General features: G+C 35.9%; 1 protein-coding gene across 1 annotated transcript in view; it reads left to right on the plus strand.

Annotated features, from left to right (window-relative positions):
* Nucleotides 1-19,796, plus strand: part of KIF15 (kinesin family member 15) — a 33,307-nt gene that overhangs the window by 1,360 nt on the left and 12,151 nt on the right. The window contains exons 2-21 of the mRNA XM_054273435.1: nt 227-269; nt 1,445-1,628; nt 2,750-2,826; nt 3,948-3,985; nt 4,137-4,234; nt 4,607-4,786; nt 5,436-5,645; nt 5,744-5,869; nt 7,191-7,313; nt 8,014-8,137; nt 9,798-9,889; nt 10,714-10,923; nt 11,987-12,164; nt 12,585-12,726; nt 15,041-15,182; nt 15,521-15,709; nt 16,607-16,714; nt 17,494-17,599; nt 18,118-18,283; nt 19,163-19,313. Of these exons, the coding sequence (XP_054129410.1) occupies nt 227-269; nt 1,445-1,628; nt 2,750-2,826; nt 3,948-3,985; nt 4,137-4,234; nt 4,607-4,786; nt 5,436-5,645; nt 5,744-5,869; nt 7,191-7,313; nt 8,014-8,137; nt 9,798-9,889; nt 10,714-10,923; nt 11,987-12,164; nt 12,585-12,726; nt 15,041-15,182; nt 15,521-15,709; nt 16,607-16,714; nt 17,494-17,599; nt 18,118-18,283; nt 19,163-19,313 (2,687 nt within the window). The remainder of the gene's footprint in view (nt 1-226; nt 270-1,444; nt 1,629-2,749; nt 2,827-3,947; nt 3,986-4,136; nt 4,235-4,606; nt 4,787-5,435; nt 5,646-5,743; nt 5,870-7,190; nt 7,314-8,013; nt 8,138-9,797; nt 9,890-10,713; nt 10,924-11,986; nt 12,165-12,584; nt 12,727-15,040; nt 15,183-15,520; nt 15,710-16,606; nt 16,715-17,493; nt 17,600-18,117; nt 18,284-19,162; nt 19,314-19,796) is intronic.

The raw sequence follows: 19,796 nt of genomic DNA on the forward strand, positions 1-19,796 counted from the left end.
TCACATTAAGGGAATGAAGGTTTCACTTCCTCTGTTACAAACTGAAATCTTTCTGCCAAAGGAAGATATTTACCAAATATTTTCATGCAGTTCTGTTCATGCACAAAACAGGTATTTATAAGGCTCTCCATTTATTTCCCTCTGTACTGCTTACGGTATTTTCTATTTAAGTCAGGAGTTTGGAGCAGTAACTTTAATTTTTGTGTGTCTCTCTTTTCTTTTATAGGAGGTCTGCGTGACTCTTCAATATCTTTGCAGAACTCATCTAGGTAAAATAATACTGGCCAGTTCCCATATATTATTAATCACATTGCACAGAAACAAAACCTAGCATAACACTGTGAAATAAAGTTCTTTCTTTCAATCTTTACCTGCCTAGGATTGCTGCCTTTCTCTCCTAATATCCTTAGAGGCTTTTAAAAAAATGTATTCTTAATGAAACTGTTACACTGACATGTTGGGTTGCTCTTGGAATGCTGCCATGCAATAAATTTTCATTTGTCCACTAATTCTGCAGCTGCATTTTGAAGTTTACATGAAGAAATATCCCACTAGGGACTTCAGTCCTGTGAGGAAGCCCTAAACTAAAACAAAAACCAAAAAGCCCTCTTCCAAGTGTAAACTGTGCCACAACTCGGAATAATGAAAGCACATTTGGCAAATTAATTTGGTGTGTCTTAGGGAAAATGTTATACTGGATTTTTCTCAGGTGCTGCTTATGTTCTCAGCCCTTTCCTCTGCCACTACCCAACTGCACATTTCATTCATGAGGACCCTTCCCCACTTTCAGAACCGTTCTTCTCTTGTTACCAATAGTAAAAACAGCAGTTACAACACCCTCCTGCTAAAACCTTTGGAAAAGAATGAAGTAAAGTAAATCCAAGTTTCCTACCACTTCATGGAAGAATTTAATTCTTTACTATTTTATTGGCGTATTGTTATTTATGGCAGAACTCTTCAGAGCCTTGATGGAAGTCATGCACAGTTATTTATTAAAGCCAATAAATGTGATGAAATTGGTTAGGGATGTTTTAGATGCAGGCACTTGCTATCCTTTATTTGATTCATTGATCAAGAATTGATTATTTTTCCCCTTCTTGTGAGCACCAAATAAAAATGCTGGCAACTTTTTTGCTGGACCGTAGCATATTCTGGTCCATTATTCCATTAAAGCTTCCAGGAGTAAGAAGGGCATCCTGTGATCACTGTGCAATGTGTTCTTTTAGAGCTAAAGCTAGGTGCCACAGCAATGAATTGCATATAACTGCATGTTCTTTGCTTTTTAAATCTGCCACGTTTTTACCTCTATTGTTTTCGTCTAAAAGTAGCATGATTTTTGGACGGATCTTTGTAAGGCTTCACATGCTTCATCTGATTGTTGCATTTAATTTTATCAGGCAGCTGATCTATTTGGAAGTAACCTAATGCATAACCATTTATTTAGTGTTGAAGGTGATGCTATCAAAGTCTTTGTTCGGGTGCGCCCCCCTTCAGACAGCACTGCACTAACAGATGGAGATCATGGCCTGTGTTTATCTGTGCTTTCGTCAAACACCATCCGTCTGCACTCAAAGCCTGAGCCTAAGATCTTCACTTTTGATTATGTTGCAAATATGGAAACAACACAGGTAAGCATTTCCAGAATCTCTTAACTACTGCTATTTTCACCCAAGTTTTGGCAGCTACTATGCTAAGCATTTCTAAAGACGTAGTGCATTAGGTCTGATTTTTTGCAGTGGTCAGAATGGAAATATGTTGTTATAGTACAGAATGCTGCACTAAATCCTGCTCTCTAACAGTTTTGATGTGATTTTTTTTTTGCTGTTAATTTCTTTAATTGGAGTTTGAATTAAAATTGAAGGTTTTGTTTGTAAACATTATGATAACACCATAGAGAGAAAATAAATCTGCCTATTGAGACAAATGTATAAAAATAACTGGCAGTCAGTAGCTGATATTAAGATGTGATTTCACAGAATTACAGAATATGCTGAGTTGGAAGAGACTCACAAGGATCATCAAGTTCAACTCTTGGCCCTGCACATTTGTATTTAAGGAACTTCAGAGTTTCTATTCTATTTACTATATTTCCTTCTTACACTTTTGCCTTTTAAATGCCCACCTGGGACAAGTAATACTGGAAAGAAAGTCCTTCAATTTAATTTCTATAATATTGGTGATTGATATTCTGAACGTAATTTTAATTCTGCTAAGACTCCCAATTCCATTTAAATTCTGTTAAAAAAACAAAACAAAACCTCCCAAAAACGTCACCTTCTCTAGGCTATTATTTGTAGCTAGGCTTTTCTTGCAGATCTAAGAGAAAAATGTGAATACAGATGGGGCTAAGTTGTGCAGCTCTGTTGAATGTGCCATTGTGCAGTGGCAAAAGTTGAAAGCTAGATTTTCTAAGTGTCACTGGCACCTGGCCTACCGATGGTATAAACTGTGTAACATAATCAAAACCACTGGATCAAAATTATTATTATGTACTTGGAAGCTGTTACTATGATGCTGAATTTTATTTCTCTTTGAGTTTATCAAGGGATACAATTTTTTCAGAGAGAGTGATATATGTCACAATGACTTAGGATGTATCATCTTCTGTGAGAATTCCAGGGCTCATGGTGCGTGTCTGCCCTTAAGGAATGCATCTATTATATACTATAAAGTTATGGCATAGGAAACACTGATATAACAGCTACTTTAACAGGTGGTGCCAAGTGCTTTCTCTTTCCCTTGTCCCCAGGAGTCTGTGTTCTCAAGTGTGGCTAAAAACATTGTTGAATCTTGCATGAATGGCTACAATGGAACCATCTTTGCATAGTAAGTGATTTCGTAGCAATTACAGTCATTTCATAGCAATGGTGACATTTAAGGAGATCCTGCTAATAAGTAGTTGGAGTTTTAAGAGCCAGAGCCTGCCTGATGTTACAGTGAACTTCAAAAATGCTTCCTTATTGCAGCACAGCATAAGGAATGTTCTTGCGGTATTGGATGGTACTCCTTGCCCCTCTTTTGGAGGAATCTGTATGTAGGTGTTATGCTTTTAACACTTAAGGCTAATAATGACAATGTAAACTCATTTCAGTTTTACTATTATTTACTTGAAAAGTGGGAAGAGAAAGTTAGTGGTTTTCAGTCCATGGTAAAATGGAATTAAATGGAATTAAATTTTTTTTAATTTCACATTTGGTCAGCTCAACTCTTCAGTGACTCTTGGCTGCCTGTGGGAAAACTCATGAGTGATAATTTTAACTCTTAGAATATTTTTAAGGTAGAAATATATCCATGACTAGTAGTATGACTATCATTATATTAACTTAATATTTTTTTTCATTTTGAAAACTGAGGAAGCACTTTGGTCAGAAAATGCTGACTTAAAGGGCTAATCTAATCAAAACCTTACCTGGGGTGTTTTTAGTGTAGCACAGCTTTTGCAAAACTATGAAGTCCACTTTGTTATAATATACAAATGTGGAAAACTGAAGTGAAATTGTCATGAAGTTTCTCTAGAATGATTAATAACTACATTAGAAATTAAAAACTCTAAAAGAAAAAAGTACTTTCAAGTGAGATATATCCTTATATCCAAATATATCCTGAGTGACATAAAACTCTAAAGATTGACCCAAAAATTATTTTTATGTACATATTTGAAAGCCTTCATTTTAATGCTAACTGCCCTTTCCAACAGGGAGGAAGGAAATGGTGGGTGGTAGGGGAGACAAAATGGAATTTATCTAATGGGATTTCTTGGTAAAATTTGCTAATCTGTTTTTATACCTTTTTAGCTGACTGATTTCTCAGCTTGCTTCTCTATCCTTATCTTCAGTTTAGAAATTTTTTCGTTTGCTTGTTTTAAGCTTTGACTTCTTAAAAGATGAAGATGAATGAAAAATTCAGAATAAAGTTTAATCTCACTTTTTTTTCTTTCTTTTTGTTAGTGGCCAGACTGGGTCAGGAAAAACCTTTACTATGATGGGTAAGTGCATGAGAGATTAGTCTTTCAGTGGTTTTTTTTTTTTGGTTTTTTTTTTTTTTTTTTTTTTTGTCTTGAGATGTATTCCTCCTGTCAGCCACTACTCTTGAGTACTAATAATTAATTATTTTTTTAATTTAAAAAATCTCTTTAGGACCATCTGATTCTGATAATTTCACTCACAGTCTGAGAGGTGTAATTCCACGAAGCTTTGAATACTTATTTTTTCTGATTGAGCGGGAAAAGGAAAAGGTACATTTATTTTATAATTACTATTGCAGTAATGTCTCACAGTAAAGATGAGCTTGGGTTGGTAAACTGGGTGTGCAGCCATTAAGTTACCAAGATTATTGCCTGAAATGTATTCATGAGAAATGCTTGCATCTAGTATTCTACCAAATTATAGTACAGTTTCTTCAGACACAAGTGTGTCCATATTTTGAGTCTAGAAATGCATCTAGGTTTCTGGATGTTGGTTGTCACCTGGGCACCAGGAATGTATATTGAGCAGAATATATATGCAATCTAATAGCTTTAGGTACATGTGAAAAGAGACTTGCTGCCATACAATGACAGACTTCATAAAACCAATCTGTTTATAATGTAAATTACTGTGTTTTTCAGGCTGGCAGTGGAAAGAGTTTTCTCTGCAAATGCTCATTTATTGAAATCTACAATGAACAGATATTTGACTTGCTAGATTCTGCTTCAGCTGGACTCTTTCTCAGAGAACACATCAAGAAGGGAGTCTTTGTTGATGGTGCTGTTGAACAGGTGGTGTCATCTGCTGCTGAAGCATACCAGGTATTTTTTGGCACTTTTTAATGCTGGACTATTCATCTTAAATCTTACATGGTAAATATTCCTCTTGGATTAAAGCGCGTTTTTTTGCTTATTTTTGTCTGTAATGCTTTCTCCCCCCCTTTCTCCCTACTTCAAAACACAGTGTAAAAAAGCTGTTTAAGTCAATGCTTCCTGACTATCCCATACCTGTAAGAAATCAAAAAGGTTTGGAATACCTGAATGGCAAATACAGTAATCTTTCCCCAATGCTTGCCCTACACATCTCTAGCAGGAAATGTAATTTTCTGTGGCTAGGTGGGCTCCATATGTTCCAGAATTGTCAGGTTCATTTCTCCATGAATGATACACATACAGATAGTATTGTGTGACTTTAATTTTTTTTAATTATTCTTGTGTGTACCGCTTTCAAACAGCAGTGGCACTTTTGGAGAAAATAAATTAATATTATAACAAGTTCTGCTACTAAGCTTGACTGTAGCTATATCATTTTTGCTTTTAAAATACTTATATTGGAAAACAGTAAAAAAAGTCCTTGTCCTTGAGATTTTTAAAATCTATTGCATGGAATTGTGCCTATGGCTGCTTATGTCACTTGTATGTGAAGTACAGTCTGACACAGCTAAAATTGTGATGTCTTTTTCATGCTTAGGTATTAACCATGGGCTGGAGAAACCGTCGTGTGGCATCCACCTCCATGAACAGAGAATCCTCCAGATCTCATGCAGTTTTCACTATCACAGTGGAATCCATGGAGAAAAACAATGAGGTTGTTAACATTCGCTCCTCCCTGCTCAACCTGGTTGATTTGGCAGGATCAGAGAGACAGAAGGACACCCATACAGAAGGACTGAGGTTAAAGGTTGGTTCTGTAGGATGTGTGGCATCTTTCTCCTTTCAGATGCAGTGTCCTGCTCCTTCCACCAACTCCATTCACTCTTGTTCCCTGCTCTTTTTTAGGAAGCAGGCAACATCAATCGGTCCCTAAGCTGCCTGGCACAAGTAATCACAGCACTTGTTGATGTGAGCAATGGCAAACAGAGACACGTTTGTTACCGGGATTCCAAGCTCACCTTTCTGCTTCGGGTAATGTATATCCTCTGGATTTTAGAAAAATGTATCTCATTGGGCTTTTAACTATTAAAAGCTGAATTCCAGTGCATTAAAGTTGTTTCACTATTGGGATAAAAGATTGAAAATTATCTTCTTAGCCTAAACAGATTTCTGATCAATCCATTCCTGTTAACTGAAGACAAATCTATTTATTCTCGTAAGCTGCTCCTACTTACATATTTGAAAGTTTTAATGAAAAAAAAGCACATTTGCATCCTTATAATTTGGGAAATAATGAGTATCAAAGTGTAGTATTTAGAGATGAGTTGATACATTTGCTGGGATTTCCAGAATTAGCTTATGTGTGCTTTGGATTGGTGGAGTGTTAAAGATCAGTTAAATTTAGTCTCCTGCTTGAGAGCTTATAGGCTCTTTTTGAAATGAACACAAAACAAAGACATATGCAGTCAAAGATTTGTTGGATGTCAGCACTCACCAAAATTCTGTGAAGTGTACATGAATGGCTGTAATATATTTTTGTATTATAATGTAGTATTTGTACAGATACAATATTTGTATTACAACACAGTATTGTGATCACAGCAAAATGTTCCATCCCAGTTCTGTGTAGATTGATGAAACTCTGAGGAATTATGTTCTTCCAATGCAACCCAAAATACAAAAAAATAGGAAGAGAATTACAACTTTGTGAGCTGTTACTTTAGGTGGTTATTTTTTTGAGGTGTCTATACTGCAAAGAAGTCCACAAACATGAGCTTTGTTACTACAGACTGAGAATGCCATCAAGGCTTGTGGACTATTCTGTAGTACCAAACTTTTAGTCTTTAGCTATAAATGCTGCCTTCCCCTGAGATTTGAGAGCTACTTATTTAACAGCACAGGAATACTGTGCATGTAAAAAGGGAGAGTATCCTTTTACATCTTTGGTCAAGAATCTGTTGGTTTGTGATTTTGTTTGATAGTTGCAACAAGAAGGAAGATAGGTTGGAACAACAAACAGATGATGTTGAAAAGTAGTGTTAGCACTGATCTGCTCATTACCAAAATTATTTTTGCAGTTGTTTAGAATTTCTTCCTCTCCCTGCTGTTCAGGTGAATAAAGTATCTCAATATAGTCTGGATTTTGAAGCCCTAAATAAAGTCTTTATTTAAGGTCACATCCTTTATACCCACATCTGAAATAAAATTTGAGAAACTTACCTTCTGTGTGGATATTTCTTAAAGGAAATTAATTCTGCAATTTGTTCAAAATTACACACAGTATCTTTTAGGTGATGGCTTCCTATTGTCACCAAAAACATGTAAATAAAACTAACTTCCATGTTTTTAATAGGATTCTCTTGGTGGCAATGCAAAAACGTGTATAATTGCAAATGTTCACCCAGGATCCAAGTGTTTTGGTGAAACACTGTCCACTCTTAATTTTGCTCAAAGGGCAAAGTTGATTAAAAACAAGGTAAGAAAGTTATTTAATGTCTTTATTGTAGCAACAGACACTTGTCATTTAAGTTACACATCTACAAGCAAGGTAGATTCTCTCAAGTACTCCTGTGCTTTCACTAATTTAATTTGATTTAGCTTATTTGAAAACATTAATTTGCTTTGTGTTTTTTTTAAAGACAAAGTGTTTTTGAAAAGGGCTTGTTTGCTCTTGGTTAGGAATAAAGGACAACAGCTGGACAGTAAGTAATGGCTGCACACAGCTCTTATTCATTGCTTGCTCTCAGAGCACTTCATTAGAAAGGAAAAAGTAAATCTATAAAAATGCAAATTGACAAAAAAAGTTCTGATTCAATGTTGCTTCTGTTCACTTGTTCTATATTCATTCTAGTGCCCAAAATGTAACTTTTCATGAGTGGATGTTTAAAAGCATGCTGTCATTTAGCTGAAACTGTCTCTGATGTATACTGCTTTGTTGGTGAAAAAAGGTCCAGACAAAATTCTGCAAAAACATTACATTTTTTAACATCTAATTCCACCTGAAGTGAAACTTGCTGATTTCTCAGCGAATGGAACTTTGCTTTTTCAAGGAATTCTTCCTTTTCTAAGATGGAAGGAGTTCTCAGTAATTTTAGTGGTTTGCATTCTTTGAGTTTTCTGTTATCATGTAAGATTTTTATTTATACCTTTTCCTAATTTTCTCCTATTTATAAAAGGCTGTAGTAAATGAAGATACACAAGGAAATGTGAACCAGCTGCAAGCTGAGGTCAAGAAGTTGAAAGAGCAGCTTGCTAAACTTACTTCAGTGCCATCTGTGTGCAGTATTTCTGTATCACAAGGTAAGAGTTGGAGGTGAGGGGGAATTTGCTACTTCTGCAACCCAGAAGGTTGGGGGCCTTCATTAAGTTTCTGAACAATAAGTATTTTTGTAGAGACTGATGTACTGGGATCATATTTTGCTTTTGGTTTCTGTTTCCTGTACTTTTATCTGCTACCTTGCAGAAATTGTTAACGTGGTTTTATTTTCTTCCTCATAAGTTTGGGTACTGGACTATGGTTTTATTATATGATACCTAGATATGCTTCCACTTCTTAAGATCTTTGCTGCCTAATCCTTTAAGTAACCAAAAGTCTGCATGTTATTCCTTGTACATTTTAGTCAGAGGGAAGGCACAATGTTGCATTCTTTTTAAGCTCAGGGCAGGATTTTCTTCCCACTTTTCCCTTTTTGCCCCTTCCAGAAGAACCTAAGAGGGATGCTTACTTTCAACAGACATTTTCATTTCAATATAAGGTGGAAATAGGGTTTTTAGATAATCTTCCATAAGCTTCTCACTAGGCCATTTTATCTGTAATACAGATCTCAGCAGAGCTTCCCAGTCTGTATGTTTTTCACTGAAATGTGCTGCTTGATAATGTTTGATTGCAAGGTTGTAAACTTTGTCTTGTAACTCTTACTGTTTTTGTGAGTCAACTCTTTCCTGACCTTGCCAAGAAATAGAAGATACAGCAGGAGAAGTTATGACAGAAGTTAGAAAGTCTTGTCTAATATAAAGCATCTGGGCTTGAGTTTTGCCAAGGAAAAAGTACTTCTATGTTAGCATACAAGTTCAGCCAGTAAAAACAAGTCAGAGATGAGGTAGGACACTGAAACGTGGTTCATAAATATATGAATATTGACAGAAGGCTCAATGTTTACACCCATGATAGAGTTCAGAGGGAAAACAAGGGATGATGGTTAAACACTGAGGAGTTTTGAGAAGAACCTAATATATCAGAGCTGTGTTTGCTCTGTGCAGTTAAATTATGTTTGCAATACTCAATCACAGAAATACAAAATCAGAAACATGATGGCATTTTAAAATATATTAAATCATGATAATGTAGCTATCATGCACATAGATACTATGGTGATTAGTATTCCATAAATAAGTAGACTTGCCTGTATTAGAACTTTCAGACACGCTATTTTGAATTAATTTCTAAGTGGATTATTAAACCCTCTTAATCTCTTGTGGGGACACTTTCCTTCCAGATTAAACCACTAATTGTCCACAGAATTCAAGCTTATTTTCCTAAACTTCCTTCTCATAAAGCAGTCAGTCCACTTTGAATATGTACAAACTGTATTAATAATGGCTTAGTGTTATCAAATTAATTTCAGAGGGATTTTGCATTTAATAGATATGCTTAGCTTAACAGACTGATTCTTTTACTTTTATTAAAGTCCATTGCAAGGCTGTTTAATGCTTGAACAACTTTGTTAATTATACAATTATGTAAATTAGCTGTGTTCTTTATCAGCACTTGCAGGTGACTCAGAATGACTGTCTAAACAGTGTGCTCTGGATATGGCACATGATCTTTGTGGAAGAATTACACTGTTTAAAGAATTTATTTGAATTTAATTTACACAATTGTCATGTTATAAATGTAGAAAAACCTGTCTAAGTGGTATTTTAATAAATATTGCATTTGTTTCTTTGACTTCCCCTACAGATGCTGTTGAAAAAGGGAAGAGCAACATAAATTACATGAACAGCTTTCTTGAAGCAATGTTGTTCTGGGAGAAATCAGAAGGTGAAAAGAAGGTAAGAAAAGACTGATATTTCTAAGTGCATTCAGTGTACTTTCTGGTGAGAGGCAAGTAAGCATATTGCAGCTGACTCTCTCAATGATTTCCCTTGATTTTGAATAAAAATACTCTGTCCAAGGATAGCAAGGTTTGGTTACAAGGGAACTTAGTCAAATGACATTTAAGGTAACACCTACAGTGCTTAAGGACAATGGTTCAGTAGTGGACTTGTCAGTGGTGGATTAATGCTTGGATCTGATGATCCTAAAAGACTTTTCCAACTGAAGTAATTCTATATTTCTATTCTGTCTTTCAAATTCTGACAAGCCATATGGTAGCTTTGATAGTATATATAATTTTAAGGGCTGCGGGCTTTATTGGGGTTTTCTAATTTAAAAAAAATTGAACAGAGCAAGCTTCTGTTTTGCTGAATTTTGAGTGTTTTAATCAACAGTACGTTTTTTGAAGCAAATGTCCCAGTCATTCTCATTTTATTGTGCTTTGGTCATGGTATAGTACTGAGACAGACAAATTGATTTATTTTATTTTTTCCTAAAGAAAATTAACTGAAACAGGCACTCTAGTGCAGTGCATCTGAGGTGGTTTAGCAGAATACTTACTCTACTAGATCATATTGGAGTTTCTAAGTACAGTTTTTGCAACACTTTGTGTCATTTTAGTTCTTGATACGAGCTGTTGGTCTACAAATCTGCTAAAAATGGTAGTCTGTGTATTCACAAAATTACTGTTAACTGAGATTTTGCATGATTTGTCTGCCTGCCATACATATGTAAGAGATGCACCTTAAAAATTCACTAATCTGTCTATGTGCTTTCTAAGAATTTATTAGAAAAAGTAGCACAGCTAGAAGAGCTGTGTGCCAAGAAGGAAAAATTTGTTCAGTCCAATAAAATGATCATTAAATTCCGGGAACACCATATTGATCGCTTGGAGAGGTGTCATAAAGAAGCTGGTAGAATGTTATTGCCAAAAGAGCAAGATGATCTCCTCAGTGACTTGAGGGAAGAAGTGCAGATACTCAGAGAACAGGTAAAGTCTTTGTTGTTTCTTTTCTGGAACAGTTTTTTTTGTGAGATAGCGCACGTGTTGTAGTCCTGTGATGTGTGAATAGGGGCTTTTTAGGAAGTTCAAGCAGAAAAGCAGAGGATGGGTGGTGGGTTCCCTTGCAGAAGCATCTCAAACACATGGGGCTTCCCTATGGAAGAGACAGTGGCTGGGTTTAGAGTTTGAGTTTGCCTAAGAGGAGAGTTTAGTAAGAGTGATGTTGTGGTGGGAGCTTGCCACAGGCCACCTGATCTGGGTTAGGCAGAGGACAAGTTTCTTTTCAGCAACTCAGGGAAGTCTTCAAATCACAAATCCTCATTCAGATGGCAGACCTCAATCTCTGTGACATCACTTGCAAGGGAAAGACAGCAGGATGGCAATAATGTCGTGGGTTGTGAAAGCTAATACACATACCAGGTGGTCATATAAAGGGGGATGTGGTCCTGGAGCTGTTTGAAGAACAGCTTTGGGTTATTCAGGTGTCTAGAGGGTGTGGTGTCATTTGTGAGGCAGTTTTGAAGAACAACCAAACACAAGAGAGAAGGCAAATTCTTGAAAAACAATTTCCTCCAACACAAGGAGGGAAGAGGAGTAAATGTCTTGGCAGAGTAGCATAAATCTGTAGCTCATAATTGAGCTTCAAAGGAAAGGGAGGAGGAAAAGAAACAAAGTTCAGGACAGTCCTTTATTGACTACAGAAACATTACTATGGCTTGCAAGGAAGATTCCATTACTATGGTGTTGAGAAAGCCAAAGTTTAAAGTTAAAATGGAAAAGGGTATCAAGAGCAGCAAGAAAAGCATCTTACTGCTTTATTACCAGTAAAAGAGTAAACACATAAGATATAAACTCACTGTCTTGAGGGTGGATTCCAAGGCAGTAAGAAAATTACCAAAGAAAAACCGAGTGGTTTTAACCATTATGGGGAACACCTCTTTTCCTTTTCTATTACAATTTAATCCTTATTAAAGGTAGTAGGATAACAGCTAGATAGCTATAGCATTGTCTGGAAAATAAAAACTGTTGAATAAAACATTGATTATCACAGATGGAACAACACCCACGAATTGCAAAGTACGCCATGGAGAACCATAATCTCAGAGAGGAGAATAAAAAGCTTCGTTCTTTACAATCAGTTAAAAAGGCCCAAGAAATTGATGCTCAGACCATTGCAGAGCTAGAAAAAGCTTTTTTGGAAGCTTCAGCCACAGAGAAAAGTACTAAAGGTAAAAATACGCTAATGTTTTCCAGATAAATGTGCTTACTGTGTTTCTGCTGTGTGCAGCATAGTGTTGAAAATGTCTGTCTTGATGTATTTTTGCCTTCCTCAAAGTGGTACCTGAAGAGTGATAAAACAATTTTACTTAATTGTATTCATGTTGGCCTTCCCAGCAATAGGGAATTTTGATTTGCATCTTGTGAAAGTCATCTATAATCTCATTTTGTGCTCCTTAGTTATCATGAAGACTGCAGTAATATTAATTATTACTGGTTTTCATGTGAACTGTTGCCAGTACCTATTTTTGTCAATCTCAATGACAAAATTGCTGCTGTGCTGTTCAAAAGCTGACAAACACTTTGATTCTAGTGAAACTTTAGGTATTTGAGCTGCTGTGTGATTTCAGAGGTCTGTGTTTGTTCTTTAGGTCACCGCTTACATTCCAGCACCATGTCAGTGGAAGGCAACTCACTGGCATCTGTGGAAAGGCTGAAAGCTCATCTGCTGCAGACCCAAGCTGAACTGGCATCTTCAAAGCAAGAATATGAAGAATTTAAAGAGCTAACCAAGTGAGACAAAGCAGTATTGAAATATCTCTAATTAAATGGTTTTAAGTCATTATTCATATTGATTTTTGAAAGACTCAGATCCTGATAATACCATCTAGGCTGGTTCTTTGCATGTAAGAAAGGGCCAGCTTGAGGATAATAGTATGCACACACAGGGTATGTTCCTGTGCAACTTGCTAATTCCCAGACTAGGGAACAGCCATCATTAAATCTGAAGGTACATCTGCACTGCAGGTTTCCTTGTCTTTTCCAAAGCCACTCTTGATAGCAGGATGCAGAAAAATGCTTCACACCGTGCAGGAGATGGACATACCCTTTAATTCTGGTAGTCATCTCCTTAACAGCACTGGGAGAGTTTGGCTTTATTTCCATGCAGAGCAGATGTTCTCAGTAATTGAAATATTTCAGGTAGAGGCACTGACAGGAAGTAGGAGTTGATGGGATAGGGGAGAATGAGAGGGGTATTTGGAGGTTTGGTTTTGTGCAACAGTAGTTTTTAATATAATCACTTTAAGTCTGCAAGTTTGAGTCAACATAAATGTAGAATCCAAGCACCTGAGAAAACTATGGATGACCTGTTGGTTAATTTTTTATCTCAATTTCAAAGATTTTTAAGAAGGCAATAAAACTGTTATCTTGAGACTTGTTATGGGAACAAAGGTTTAATTCAAATCAGAGCCAAGACACGGTGTCAGTAGTACATTTATATCCATTATATCCATAAACATGAGGTAAGGCTCTACTTTGCCCTTATTAATGTAGTAAAGAATTTGCTGTCATTGTTCTCCTAGAGGGCATCACAAGATAATGGGAATGGCCTCACTAATACCTTCAGTGTTCATATGCATGTGAATAATACATTACTTCACTTGATTAACCCCATTTCTGAAAAATTCAGATCTTGTAACTGCAGATAGAAGAAAAATAGCATTTCCAACAAATGTAATGCAAACCTGGAAGGCAAAAGGGACCTTTAAAATAATTTTTTAAAAAATTATTTTAATTGTACCTAACAATGTTGCTTTCTGTTGATTTCAGTGAAATTAAAGTGTCATTCTAAGAGCATCAGGCACAATTTTGCCTTGCCACTTCTATTTTTACAAAGTAGCTTTAAATCCTTTTTTGCTCTTTTAGGCAATTGTACAAATCTGTATTTTTATTGTTAGGTTTCTGTGTAGCAAATCCTATGAACTTTATAAATAATAGTATTATGATCTACTGAGATTATCAATTCAGCAGTCCATCAATTGTTCCATATCATTAATTGCAGTAATCTTTTTATATTTTTATATATTGATTACTTTATTTTTCTGCCCATTAAATAGATTTCTATTTTATGTGTTCCATGTTTTGTGAATGTCTTACTTTCTTGTTAGTATGTATGCACTTTATTATCAATTACCAACATTTTCTTGGTGGAGTGCAGTCAAACAGAAATGTGTTTTTCAGCCTTTGGAGTCACTAAATTTAAACTTGTTTCCAGTTTCAGAGTGACTGAAACTTTACATACAGGTTACATATGCTGTAACTGAATAAAAGTAGAGTAAAATAGCAATTTCATAAAAACAACATATGTTAATTTTTCTGCTGTCCAATTGCAGTCAGGACTTGTACTCTGTTCCCCAAGTTTTGCTGCAGATGCCAAGAGCATGAGGGAAAATGATTGCATTAAACTGCCAAGAGATTAAATAGTATGTTTCCATTTGTGCATAGACTTTAACCCTACCATTATGACAGTAATGGCAACTATCACAGTAAAGCATGTAGTTCTGCAAAATACCTAGTGAAAATTATTCCTAAATTTCTGCTCAACTGTTGGATTTCAGCTAAAGTACTCTTAGAGGGCAAAATAATCTTAACAGAGCAGCACTTTCCAAAAAAAAAACTCTTTAAAGGATTTTCTTTAATCCTGGCAAGCTCCAGTTTAGACTTCTCATATAACTGGATAACATTTTTAAAGCTTAAAACCATATTGGTATGGGTGATATCACTTTCTCATAAAAGGAACTGCAGAGCTCTCAGCTTATTTCTTACTATGTAATGGATTTTTTTTTTCTGACATGTTTAGTTATCCATCTGCTTGCTTCATTATGCAGGCACAAATAAGCTGCTTAGCTTTTTAATTTTTTATACCTTATTTTTTACTTTTTAATACAGCAGTAGTGACTTTTCTTCTCAAAATAATGCATTTTGGTGTTTGGGTAAAAAATCAGCTGCAGTTTGCTCATTGGCAATACTGCAGTGTATCCTTACTGATAGGAAGGCATACTACTCATGGAGTCATTTTGACAGTAGCAAAATACTTCCTAAACAGGAAAAAACAGATGGAACTGGAATCAGAGCTTCAATCCCTTCAGAAAGCCAACCAGCATCTTGAAAACATTCTGGAGGCAACCAAAGCACACAAGCGCCAAGAAGTCTCTCAGCTCCATAAGCTACACAGAGAAAGCCTTAAGGTATGAGAATAAGTTTATTTAAGGCCACACATACTTACTCCTGAGTTGTGCAAGTGTACAGACTGTCATTTGTGTGATCCCTTAGTCTGACTAGTTTTCTGGAATGTTCTCCATACGTGATAAACCAAATAGGCTGCTTTTTGTTCTGGAGTATTAACTGAATGGCTGCTACTGTCAACAGATGACAAATCTGAAGAAGTAATAGTAGTTCAGAACTAGCCACTTTAAGTATTTTATTTAATTATTCTGCCTATAGAATTCAAAAAATACAATACCAGACAGAGTTTTAATTTCATTTTACAGTTAAAATAAAGACTGCTTTGTAATCTTTGTAACAGAGCATAACCACTCCAACTAGAGCTTACCAGCTAAGGTCTCGTCTTGTGCCACGAATAAGCCCAGATTATAATTTTGAAGATTTTCAGCATTCTGAAGAGATAATGGATGACATTCTAAAAGAGCCAGTTCCTCCAGAGATGAGTGAACAAGCATGTGAAGCCATTGCTGAGGAGCTCAAAATGGCACAGGTGAATGTTCTGAATAAAAAGTGAAGTGTATGTGCAACTTTATAAAAAAGAAGGCTTTGCCATGAGGTACCTCCCCTGCACCAAGTGCATTTTGATTTGCATGGGAAACTGAAGCCCCTAATTAATACTTTAATAACTCTAAACAGTTCTCTATACATTGTACTTGAAAAAGGATTTACAACAAAAATACTGAAAGTGATTCGAAGGTTGAATATCATAAGTAGTTTGTTGCAGGATGTTCATACTTTTTTCTATTTAAACCTGATAACTTGTGTCTGAGGAATCCTCTTTATAAGCTGACAGCTACATTTGTAACAATACACAAGCTTAATATATAATACTGCATTATTTGAAGAAACCTGCCAAATAATGCTTGTCCACCATTATACATTGTCTTGTATCTTTTCTAGTGGGCAGGGAGGGTCTTTTGTCACATAAAAGAACACTACAAATTTATCTGAACTGCTCTCTAGAAGCTGGAGCTAACTGCTCTCTAGAAGCTGGAGCTAACTTGGCACAGCAGCCAAAACCCCTATTTGATGCTTACCATAGTACAGAGATCCTGTAAGAAGTTTAACCAGTGTATGTTTTGAATAATTTCTTTTTAAAGCCTTATTTTTCCAAGATAAACATATGTCTGAAAGCTAAGTGTTTTTTGGATTCAGTCCTTGTATTCACTGATGGATTTTCTTGTGTTTTGGCAGTTAAGTTAGAAATAGGAGAAATCAGCTACTTAAGATACCAGATGATTTTCTGAGTGTTCTGTTTTCTGTTGGTTCAGGTCATAAAAATAGAAACTTGTTGACTTTCTATATTTAATAAGCACAGACTGCCATATGGCATGTGAAAAAAAGTGCAAGATGGGTGCTCTAATTTTGAGTGTCTGTTGTGTCACAGGAGCAACTGAGCACAATGCAGACAAAGCTGGATGAAGAGGAAAGCAAGAATATGAAACTCCAGCAGCATATTAATAAACTGGAGCATCACTCTGCACAAATACAGGAGGTGAGAGAACAATGTAATACAGGGCTCATGTAACTATCCTACAATCATACTGCTGTTTTGTCTGGTGAGGTCTTGCAAGGTTACTCACATTTTGACAAATTTACATAGCATCATAACTCAGGGCTGTGCAGGAAGACAAGGATTTAAAATCATGGAATAGTTTGGTTTCGTTTAAAGGTCATCTAATCCAACCCCCTGGAGTTGGAGTGAGCAGAGAAGGTTCATATAACGTAACACTGCAGTTTTGAGTTTGGTTTTGTTGCTTTACATCTTGTGAATCCAAGTCTGCTTGAGCTTAGATACAAGCAAATAAACACTGTTGTGGTTGGGTTTGGCAAACTTCATGTTTCTGGAAAACAGCTATAGCAACAAGGAGATTTTAAACTTTGGAATGCTGAAAATACTCGTCTCAGTCAGAACGACCTGTCAGATATTTGCAAGTCTTGCTTAATTGCTAGGGTTGGTTTATCCTAGAAAAGGAAATAAGGCCTGTATTCTTTCCAGATCAGTCTCACTTCTGATATCTGTGATATCAGCTCCTAAGCTGTGGGTTCCTTTTAAATGAACTTTTTAGATAAGGTCATGTCTTCAGTTATATAAGTTGTTTTGTCCTTGGACTTTAAGGGATTTCAGAGTCACCAAATACTGAATTTAAAGAAAAATGTGTTGATAATCAGTTGATGAAATGCTTTAGTACATCGTTATATTATTGTTACAGTTTGTGGCCTACCCAATCCCACACTTCCTTCTATTTAAAAAATTTTACTTTTCTTTTCAAGCTTCTTTCATCTGAAAGGAATGACTGGAGTAAAGAGCGCCAGGAGCTCCTTGAACAGATAAAATCATTTGAAAAGCAGCTTCAGGAAAGTCAAAACAATGCTGACTGTAAGTCTTTGTAATACTAAAATTTCATTAAAAGTTTTGAGTTGTCTTACTGTTTTAAATCAACAATAGCACATGCTGAGTAACTATTTGGTGTGTTAGACATACTGGTTTGATTTTTTTTTTCTTTTCTTATAAAGAAAGCAATTTTTAATACTTGCATATCATCTTTGCCTAGTCTTGCACACTACACAATATTCAAAATGGTTCTGTCTTTGAATGTGCAGGAGGTACAAGATACAGTATTTTAAATTAAAATATTAAGTAAAAACAAAGGATTAAACCTCTGTTGTCTATGGAAATTACAGTGATATTGTCTGGAATGCTTTTGATTCACCTTTAAAGTCAGTGTTTTGTTGACCCTTTCCATTCATGGAGCCTTTTTGTGTGTGACTTTTGAGATTAATTCCTCTGAAAACATGCAAAGCTTTGTGATCCCAGCAGGTTCTGTAGCATTATGTGTCCTATATCTAGCACAGTTTTCCAAATAACCTGTAAATTATTTTGGGGTTTTTTGACAGTATTGACAAGTGAAGTCCATGACTTGCGCATTGTTCTGCAGTCTGCAGACAAGGAACTTTCTGATATAAAACTGGAATATAATGCCTTTAGGGAAAAGCAAGAGAAAGAAATAAGTCAGCTTTCTGGTAGACATATGGATGTCCAGTTCCAGCTAGACAGTGTCAGGTATGTTGGCAGTTTGGTACAATGCCTTGTCATCCCTTCTGGATGCATCCAGTGATTTAGTCATCCGCTCCTGTGTGTGAACTTACACCTCACATGTTTTCTTTAAAGTTGTTGTTTTGTGTCTGTCCTTTGCTTGCTTGCTTGTTTGTTTGTTTGGGAGGGTGTTTGGTTGTTTGATTGTTTTTTTTTTTGCTCTGTTCTTTCATGCCTATTTCAGGCAACATGTTGGAATTATTAGAAAGAAAACAAAATGTGCCTGCCTTAATTTGGCTTTCCTATATAATTTTTTCATTAAATAGGATATATCTATAAACTTGCTGCTCTCCAAAAGTTAAGTGGACAGTTTGTCAGTCTGGTCACATGAAGCAGGTGACATAATGATACCACTCTAAAAGTTACAAGCAGAAAGAAATAACTGAACTAACAAAAAATAACTGAAATTTGAGTATCAAAGCCAGAAAAGCTCATTGCCTTGTCTGCAATAATTGCAGTTATCATCAGGAGAGGATAATCAGTATGATTTTTAATTACTCATGTGATTTAGTTATGTTGGGTTTTGTTGCTGTTTTGTTTAGTTTGTTTTGTTGTGCTTTGGTTTTATGTTTTGGGTTTGTTTTTTATTCCTGGAAAACTTCACTCCATTTTGTATTATAGCAGCTCATGTCTTAGCTGAAGTAATTTTTTGAGTGAGGCATTGTAAGACCAGGAATCTGGAACTGAAATTAAATGCTGTGATTGTATTGGTGCATTCTGTGTCTGTTTGGAGAGTATTCTTTCCCTCTGTATATTATTTGAATATTTTAAAATACAGTTGATTGGAGTATTTTTATAAGGACACAAACCCTTACTAGTTTATTTGGTCTGGGTTTTTTTATGAAGGCTAGAACATGAAAAGATTCTTGAAGAAAAGGCAAGCCTGCAGGATGACTACGACAATTTGCAGGAGGTGGCCAAGTTTGAGACAGACCAGCTGAAGCAACAACTTGAGGAGGGGAAGCAAGAAGCAGAAGCAATGAAAACTGAGCTGAGTGTAAGACAGTCAAGGATTTTAAAGGACTTGATTATATAGAACCTAGACTGCCTAATTTCTATTATTGTATCACTGATAACACATCCACTGATAATAGGTTTCTTAGTGATTTCATTTGGAAGATGTACCCAAATTTTTTTTCCAAACTTAGTGCAAGATTTTTGCAATCACAGGCCATCAGAAATATCCAGTAGCATCATGAATAGTAAGTTTTTAGGCTGAAGAAATTGCTGTGGAAATGTTGAGGGAGATGGGTTAATTACTAAAGGAATAAGATGCTTCTTTGGAAGGGAATCTTGACATTGAAATGCTGACATGACCTTTTATCTCAGGGCTAGCCAAGACTAGCCTAATTATTCTATCTTTACAAAGCAGTTTCTTAAAAATTTTCCTAGTGGATGTGATCTTGTTAAAATGATCTATGGCTTGTGGTGGATCACTGTGCTGCAATTTAGTTGATACTGTCCTTGAAAGCTTGTCAGA

Source organism: Melozone crissalis, unplaced genomic scaffold (assembly GCF_028551555.1).
Source record: "Melozone crissalis strain CALT ecotype California unplaced genomic scaffold, PUWL_Pcris_2 ptg000016l_1, whole genome shotgun sequence".
NCBI classification, from domain to species: domain Eukaryota; kingdom Metazoa; phylum Chordata; class Aves; order Passeriformes; family Passerellidae; genus Melozone; species Melozone crissalis.